This window comes from Elephas maximus, chromosome 4, assembly GCF_024166365.1.
Source record: "Elephas maximus indicus isolate mEleMax1 chromosome 4, mEleMax1 primary haplotype, whole genome shotgun sequence".
In the NCBI taxonomy this organism is placed as follows: domain Eukaryota; kingdom Metazoa; phylum Chordata; class Mammalia; order Proboscidea; family Elephantidae; genus Elephas; species Elephas maximus.
Window position 1 is genome coordinate 45,309,394 of NC_064822.1, and position 9,070 is coordinate 45,318,463.

General features: G+C 43.0%; 1 protein-coding gene across 1 annotated transcript in view; it reads right to left on the bottom strand.

Annotated features, from left to right (window-relative positions):
- The window catches only part of DHTKD1 (dehydrogenase E1 and transketolase domain containing 1), a 79,810-nt gene extending 71,652 nt beyond the window's left edge, over positions 1–8,158 (bottom strand). Inside the window, exon 1 of the mRNA XM_049881973.1 lies at positions 7,912–8,158. Coding sequence (XP_049737930.1) covers positions 7,912–8,065 — 154 coding nt within the window. The 5' untranslated portion in view covers positions 8,066–8,158. The remainder of the gene's footprint in view (positions 1–7,911) is intronic.
- Between the last annotated feature and the right edge of the window lie 912 nt (positions 8,159–9,070).

The following is a 9,070-nucleotide window of genomic DNA, read 5'->3' on the forward strand; positions in this document are numbered from 1 at the left end:
TTATTCAAGGCAGCATATACTTAAAGCAAGTGGGAGAGCTGAATATATATAAAAACAATAAAGACTTCCGAAAAGGAGAATTTCCTTTAGAACTCTATGAAAACGAGATGGGGGTCTCCAACTTCACCTTAAAAAAAAACTTAGGAACTTCATAAATGGCCATATTAAAGGCTGAATGGCTTTGAATCAGAGCACTATATTTTATACAAGTAACTCAGCAAGATCTAGGTTGTGACTGAGTTCATTGTACATCCTCTCCTCCATTACCACCTCAAACACATACATATCAAAAACTCACTGCCGTTGAGTTGATTCCGACTCATAGCGACCCTATAGGACAGAGTAGAACTGCCCCATAAAGCTTCCAAGGAGGGCCTGGCAGATTTGAACTGCTGACCCTTTGGTTAGCAGCCATAGCACTTAACCACTACACCACCAGGGTTTCCAACACATACATAGCTTTATAAAATCAATTTATTTTGCTATATATTTATTTCTTATAAATAACCATACTTTCAAAAGACAGCTTTTTCTGGTCCTTTCAGTTTTGTTTTGTTTTTCCTAATTCTGTCTTAAATTATTGCCAAGATGGGTAAGTAAAGCTCGCAGATGGATGGTAAATTATGGTGATCATTTACTGCACACTGTATTGAATGTTTTCACACACACCATCTTACCTAATCCTTGCAACAACTCTGAAATAGGTATCCTTATATACAGAAAAATAAACTGAAACCCAATAGGGTAAGACCTGCAGAAGGTGACACAATCAGGTAATGAAGAATCTAGGACTTGAACTCAGGTGTGTTTGACTTCAAATTCAGTGTTCCATCAAACACACCGTAACAAAGGTTGAAAAGGAAAGTCAAGAGCCTATACAAAAAGCAATGAACAAACTAGAAGCCATTAGGCATTTTAAAAAAGAGAGAAAGTTTAAAAGCTAAGGTCCTTAGCCTTTTTTTTTCCTTTGGTCTGCATTTGTGCTATAGAATTATCTAGATTTTTAAAAAATTTCTAATGCAATCAGTTTTTCTTCAATTTTTTTTCCTATGACTCCTGTAAAGCCTCCTGTTATTACCAATATGCAACAACCCTACAACTTCATTTCAATGACCAAAGCTCAGTATGTCACTTCGATAGCCACCAAATGCTATTTGGAATCCTAGGGCTCCCATTTCCTGATGGTCTCTAAATTATGCTATGTTTTATAACAGGTCACAAAGCCTCCATTATGAAATTTATACCCACGAATCACTATTCACCTCCATCTTAAATTGGGATTGTTGAGAAATTCCAAGTTTACTTGGAAATTGAGGTTTGCAGAGGTTAAAGTACAAGCTGTTACTAATAGCCAGCTACACAGAACACCTACCACAAGTCAAATTTTAACTAGTCATACCACTACCATCCAAAAGGTTACTAGAAGCCAATTCAATATCCCTAAAACCTTAATACAAAGGAAGGCTCAGTGAATCATGCAGTCATCCTTTGCAGGAATTTACTTTATCCAAGATAAACATATGAAGAAAGAAGGCTGATCAAAGGGTACAGAAGAGTAGGGGTCACCATAACCTTGACCATATCTCCTTCCTCTTCACTGTGTCATCTTTAATGGAAGAAGATGCCATGTACTGGGTAGTATGTGGTTGCAGTGATGAGCCATTTTGGATCAAATAGTTGAGAACAACACCCATGGAATGGTAAAGGGACAAGACAAAAGGTAGTTGACTCTCCATGACTTTGCAGAGCAAAGCTGTCATGCCATTTCAGACTTTTACTTATTTAAGCCATTGTTATTTGAAGTCTGTCTAAACTCATCCTCTCTAGTACAGAACTTGGTATCAGAGGTGGCTGCTGTCATAACAGAACCTAAAATACATAAGACACTCTGGCTTAGCATTCCAGCAATAGGTGCCAAGGACATAGATATTTCAGACTGGAAAGCTGACGAGTAGTTTTATGCTATATGACAAAACATCTGGTAAACCTGTCATTTGTAATAAGCAACATCATGATAAACAGAAAAGATTGAAGTTGTCAAGGATTTCATTTTACTTGGAACCACAATCAACACCAAGAAATCAAACCACGTATTGCATTGGGCAAATCTACCACAAAAGACCTCTTTACAATGTTAAAAAGCAGATGTCACTTTGAGGGCTAAGGTGTGCCTGGCCCAAGCCATAGTATTTTCAACTGCCTTATGCATGTGAAAGATGGACAATGAATAAGAAAATTGATGCATTTGAATTATGGTGTTGGTGAAGAATATTGGCTATACACCATGGACTGCCAGAAAAACAAACAATGTGTGTCTTGGAAGAAGCACAGCCAGAATTCTCCTTAGAAGCAAGGATGGTGAGACTTTGTCTCATATACTTCAGACACGTTATCAGGAGACGAGTCCCTGAAGAAGGATATCGTGCTTGGTAAAGTAGAAGGTCAGCGATAAAGAGGAAGACCCTCAATGAGATGGACTGACACAGTGGCTGCAACAATGGGCTCAAACATAGCAACGATTGTGAAGATAACATAGGACCAACCAGGCAACACTGCATTTGGTTATACGTAGGGTTGTTTATGAGTCGGAGTCGACTCAATGGCACCTAGCTAACTACAGGGAGGTGCTCTCTGTCTCTGGCCTCAGTGCCTATAATGTGGCAAGGATGAAAAAGCCAAAAAAAAACAATAACAGAAGCAATTAGAAAAGGTGGTTCTGAAGAGGCTGTCTTAGCTGGAGATAAGAGAGTAGACTGGACCCTTCCTCTAGTACCTTCAGGTAGGCATTCTATGTCAGACAGTGAGCTTTAAGATCAGATTAGTGGTTATCTTCCCACTCAAGCCTATCACTTCAGATAGTCTCAAGGTTGTTGTTGCTGTTAGCTGCCATCGAGTTGGCCCCAACTCGTGGTGACCTCAAGCACAATGGAACAAAATGCTGCCTATTCCTGTGCCATTTCCATGATTAGTTGTGGATCAGACCATTGTGATCCATCAGGTTTTCATTTGCTGATTTTTGGAAGTAGATCGCCAGGCCTTTCTTCTAGTCCATCTTAGTCTGAAAGTTCCGCTGAGACCTGATCAACATCATGGCAACACACAAGCCTCAACTGATGGATGGGCAGAGGAGGTGCATGGACCAGGCTCCTCAGGTCTCTCTCATGGAAAGTAAGAATTCTATTACTGAACCACCACTACCCCCATCAGTCTCAAGGTAGACACCATTAAAATTTTAGAGAGAGGGAAATGAGTAGAGCAAAGATGCAGTGAATAAAAGACCAGAATTTTCAGGTTTAAAAACTGTCTAGATGAGATCTGACCGCGGCAATTTGCTCTCGTAATGACCAGAAGCATAAATACTGCACATCGATGAATTTTATAAGAAAAGTGCACTGCCAAAGAAATTCCAAATGTGGCTAGAAAAACAAATGAACAAAAAAAACCTATCATTGATAACCCCTATGGTACAAATGGTTAAGCATTCAACTACTAGCCGAAAGGTTGGCAGTTCAAACCCACCCAGGGCAACTTTAGAAGACAGTACTGGCAACCCACTTCTGAAAGGTCACAGCCCTGAAAACCCTGAGGAGCATGGTTCTACTCTGCACACATGGGATCGCCATGAGTCGGAATCAACTTCACCACAACTAACAAAAACAACAAAGTAACTCTCAGGCTCCTTATCAGAATAAAGCAGGTTGTGGAAGTTGTGCAGCCTCAAAGGAGGATACTCTACAATGCCCACCTCAGGTATGGCCACAGAAAATAATGGTCAAGGAAGAACCCAGAAGGCAAAGCCTGGGGAATGAAAAGAGGGCACAGCTGGCGGAGGTCAAATAAACTAAGGAATTTACTACATTGCCACATCGAGGAGTTTTTTAAATTCCTGCCTAACAGGATTTGATAACTGGTTCGAGCCAGTGACTGCTGTGGACTCCTCATTCTTTCCTTTTACAAATGGGAGTTATCTTTGTATACTGGATGTGTGTGTTTATATACATATATATATATGTATGGGGTAGATGGCAGTTCATAACATGCCAGACCATGAGGAGCCACAGCCAGACTTGATGGAGAGAATTGCACACTTCCTAAAGATAATGGACTTAGAATAGAGCTGGATTCAGGAATTGAATAGGACTTTGGGGTTTTCTCCCTTACAGAGAAGGGGAATACATTCTATGTGTAGAAAGAAAAGCTTAGGATACTTGAGTAGAAAAAGAAGCGGAATGTGGTGACTACTAGTTGTTTCCCAATATCTACAGTATTCACTTCTCTCTCAAAATAAGTTTTAAGTGGTACGCAGCCACTCTGAATAATGGTTATGCTTTGCAATCTCCCTTGTAGATGTGTATGTGTAGAGATGTGACTGAGTTCTGGCCAATCGGATACTATTGGAAGTGATATATTCAACTCTGTTTCCCCCTTTCTCCCACACAGCCTAGTAGGAGATAAAGATTTACAAAATGAGTTATTAAAAAATAACCCGAGGGAATTATATTACTAAATAGTAGACAAGGATTATCTTAGGTGAAGGGAAGGACAACACACAATATAGGGGAAGTCTGCACAACTGGACTAAACCAAAAGCTAAGAAGTTTCCTGAACACAACCAAACAATTTGAGGGACAGTGCAGCAGGGAAAGAGGTCTAGGGACCATGGTTTCAGGTGACATCTAGGTCAACTGGCATAACGAAGTTTATTAAGAAAATGTTCTGCATCCCGCTTTGATGAGTGGCGTCTGGGGTCTTAAAAGCCAGCGAGTGGCCATCTAAGATGCATCAATTGGTCCCAACCCACCTGGAGCAAAGGAGAAGAACACCAAAAACACAAGGAAAATATTAGCCCAAGAGACAAAAGGGGCCACATAAACCAGAGACTCATCAGTCTGAGACCAGAACTGGATGGTGCCCCGCTACCACCAATGACTGCCCTGACAGGGAACACAGCAAAGAGTCCCTGACAGACCAGGAAAAAAGTGGGGTGCAGAATTCAAGTTCACATAAAAAGACCAGACTTAATGGTCTGACTGAGACTGGAGGGACCCCAGATGAAATGGCCCCTGAACTCTGTTAACCCAGAACTAAAACCATTCCCAAAGCCAACTCTTCAGACAAAGAATAGACTGGACTATAAGACATAAAATAATACTTGTGAAGAGTGTGCTTCTTAGTTCAAGTAGATACACAAGACTAAATGGGCAGCTCCTGTCTAGCGGCAAGATGAGAAGGCAGAAAGGGATAGGAGCTGGCTGAGTGGACATGGGAAATCAGGGGTGGAAAGGAGGAATGTGTGGTCGCACTAAAGGGATAGCAACTAGGGTCACACAACAACGTGTGTATAAATTTTTGTATGAGGAACTGACTTGAGCTGTTAACTTACACCTAAAGCATAATAATAATAATGTGATAAGTCCTGAAACAGAAAACAGAAAAAAATGACAGATCTATGTACAACGGTAATTTTGAAGAAAGTTACAAAATGGCCCACTTGGCTTTACGTTTTATTCGAACAATTACAAAAACTAAGGAGAGTGAAAAGAAAGTTATTACTCTTAGCAACAAAATACCTTAAGCCACATCCTGCAACGGTGCAACAACTGTATTTCTGAGTATTGATTTTTTTACCCTTCCCTCCCAACGCCACACAAGATTACAGTAGCCAGCCCCCTTTATCCACAGTTTTGCTTTTCGAGGTTTCAGTTACCTGAGGTAAACTGTGGTTTGAACACGTTAAATGAGTATGCATGATGAAATCTCATGCCATCCCACTCCGTCATTCACTTAACTTTTATTACAGTATATTGTTATACCAAAAAACCCAGTGCCGTTGAGTCGATTCCGACTCATAGTGACCCTATAGGACAGAACAGAACTGCCCCATAGAGTTCCCAAGGAGCGCCTGGCAAATTCAAACTGCTGTCCCTTTGGTTAGTAGCCATAGCACTTAACCACTACACCACCAGGGTTTCCATATCGTTATAACTATTCTATTTTATTATTAGTTATTGCTGTTAATCTCTTCCCGTGCCTAACTTATAAATTAAACTTTATCACAGGTATGTATGTATAGGACAAATCATAGTATACATAGTCTTCTATGTAGGGTTCGGTACTGTTCTGGATTTCAGGCATCCACTGTAGGTCTTAGAATATATCCCCCTTGGATAAGGGGGGACTAATGTATACCCTTGGCCTGTATTTCTGCCTCAATACTGAACTTTCAAATTTCACCAAACACCCCACAATAAAGCGAATTCACTAACAGAGAGAGGGTAAAACAATTTGATGATAAGTAATAGGAAGGGGTTTATTATAAAATTAACTCCATAGATATTTTTCAAACCACACCAGTCCAAAGATCCCAAGATGATTCTGATACAATCTTCCAGTTGAGAGTGAACCACTGGCCCAGGTAATCTCCCAAGCAAGCCTTAACTCTCAGCGGCCAGACTGTTAATAGGAATAAAATAGAGACTCAACTGTAAGGTAAAACATCAAGCGAGGTCACTGTGCATTGGGCACAGGCTGAAATGACCTTAAATGGAGAGGGAGCTATTAAACACGTTATGTACATAAATCATTTACGACTATAACAGTGTTTGGCCAAGGATGCCCAATGCACCTCCTGCTAGAGAACCAGCTGGAGGGTGCTTAATAAAACCACATATCTCTGGACCTCATCTCAGGCCACTGAATTAGAACCTCAGAGGAGGTGAGGCCTGGGAACTGGCATTTCAAACAGCACTCAAGGGGATTTGAATGCATACTTACGTTTGAGAACAATTGACATCAAATTCTAGACTGTCAATTTGCAAAGTGGGATAAAATATATGCAGTCTTCTCTCCAAGGGATTAACAATTTAGTTGACCAAAATGCTTCCCTAGAGAAGAACTTCAATGAATTTAAGAGAGAGAAATCAGTTTTATATTAAATTCCCCCTAAAGTGAAGAGCAAAATATTAATGTTTCAGTGTGTGAAATAAGATTCAAAGGTCAGTTACTTAGATGAGGATAGGGATCTTAATTGTTAATCTGATAATTGGATCTAAAGATGCCAAATGGTTTTTCTCTAATAATCAACCCACATTCATTTTCTACTCTGGGAGGAGAAATGAAAATACATGAACTATGGAGTATAAACCAAATACTCAAAATTTGTCTCTTGCAGATAAGCATGTAACAGAGTGTCCAAAAACTGATACTCATTTTTCCTGAGCCATTAAAACCACCAGTAACATGGTTCCAAGTTTAGTAAAAGAGGCCAGGACCAGGAGGCAACTAGACAATAAATACAATGCCGTTACCCAAGTCAATGAACTAAGTGCCCTTTTCTCCCAAGCAGCAGTCTTGGACCCCACACTCCTCTGGCTCACCCCTTTCCCTTCAAGAAACAAAAGTTTTGGAGATGGCCCGGGAAATGTATCCCAGTGTTACTTCGAGAAGCTGGGAGATCTGTTTACTTGTCTTTTCCTACAGCCCTGCCTCGGCGAAGTGCTAAGTTGCCACAAGTTCCCACAAGTTTACTAACCAATAAATAGAACAGACAACAGCTCCTAAAACCAGGTTCTAACTCAGAAGGCGGGAAGACGCCCCAAGCGTGGAACCAACGCTGAGACCCCGACCCCGGGATCCCCAGTTATATAGGATGGACAGGAGGGTGCCCCCGACACTGCCAACACCCACGCCTGCCTCCCGCTGCCCCCTCGGCGAGTCAGTCCTAAACAAGGGGCCGAGCTCGCGGTCAGCCTCCCCTTCCTGCCCACTGGCCTGCGCACCCTCGCAGGCCGGCTGCACGACCCCCTCCCAGTACCCCACCGCAGGCCAGGCAGGGGATCCCTTTCCTCCCCAGTCGCAGCCCCCCACTCCCCACCCCCAACGCCGGGGCCGCATCCCCAGCCGCGCGCCGACCTGTAGGGCGCTCCAGGCCGGCCCGGGGCTCCCGGCTCTCCGCCTTCCTCGGCCGATAGCCGTAGACGCCCCGCTCGGTCTGGTAGCCGCGCCGGAGGAGGCAGGGTACCCGGCCGAGGCCCCGTGTCGCTGCTGCCACAGTGGCCGAGGCCATATTCCAGCCTGGCTCCCGGCCCGGGAGACAGCAGCAGCAGGAGGCCAGGAGCGCAGAAAGCCTCAGGGACCGCAGACTCCAGCCCTGGGGTCCGGAACCCCGCCCCGGGACGACGCCCCCGCGCGTGACTGGCCCGGAGGGACCCGCCCGCCGGAGCGTCCAGTGGAGCGAAGGCTTACTCGCGCAGTGGGGCGGGACTCCGGGGTAATCCTCGGGAGTGGCGTTAGTCCCGGATTTGGTTGCGGGGGAAAGTGAGGCAATGCTGAACGGAGCATTACTGGCTTAATAGTACAAAACACGGTATATCTGTATATCCTGCACTCTCCCGCTACTGAGCATTCACCTATCACCCTTCTCCTGAAAACCCCAGAATACAAACACACAGACGCAACAAGGGTTCTCGTACAGAAATAAAAAATTAACGACAGGGTTGACGTAAAGTAGCTGGAACTGAAACCAGGGGAGGAAAAAAGGGAAAGAATGTATGACAGAGCTACCAAATCAATCCCCTCTCCCTCCCCCCTCCCCTTTTTTTTTCTTAAGAAACACTGAAGAAGAAAGAAGAAAATAGGAGAGGGGGAAACGTTCAAGAAAGTGATGAGTCAAAAGAAATCGAGCATGACAGATTACATCCATGTAGAGATGTTTGAGATTCTTCCTTAGTCTATCTCTGACAAAGTTTCCCAAACTATTTTATTCTGTGACTCACCTTTAACTTTTGCTGTATATTTTTTTTTGGTATGGTGAAGGAGAGAGGGGTCTGAATCCTTTCCCAGTCAGCCATTCAACATTCCAGTCAGTTGTGCAGCCATACCCCTATACTCCCAAGAACATTATACTTATGATCCCAAGATATCTTTCCTCCTCACTCATTCATTCAATATCCTTACAAAGGACTCTGTTGGGTTACAAAGATTAATAATATATGGTGTCTGCCCTTAATCAGCTTCCAGTCTAGTTATAGACTGGACTCAACACGGTATCATAGATGCTACAACACAGGTA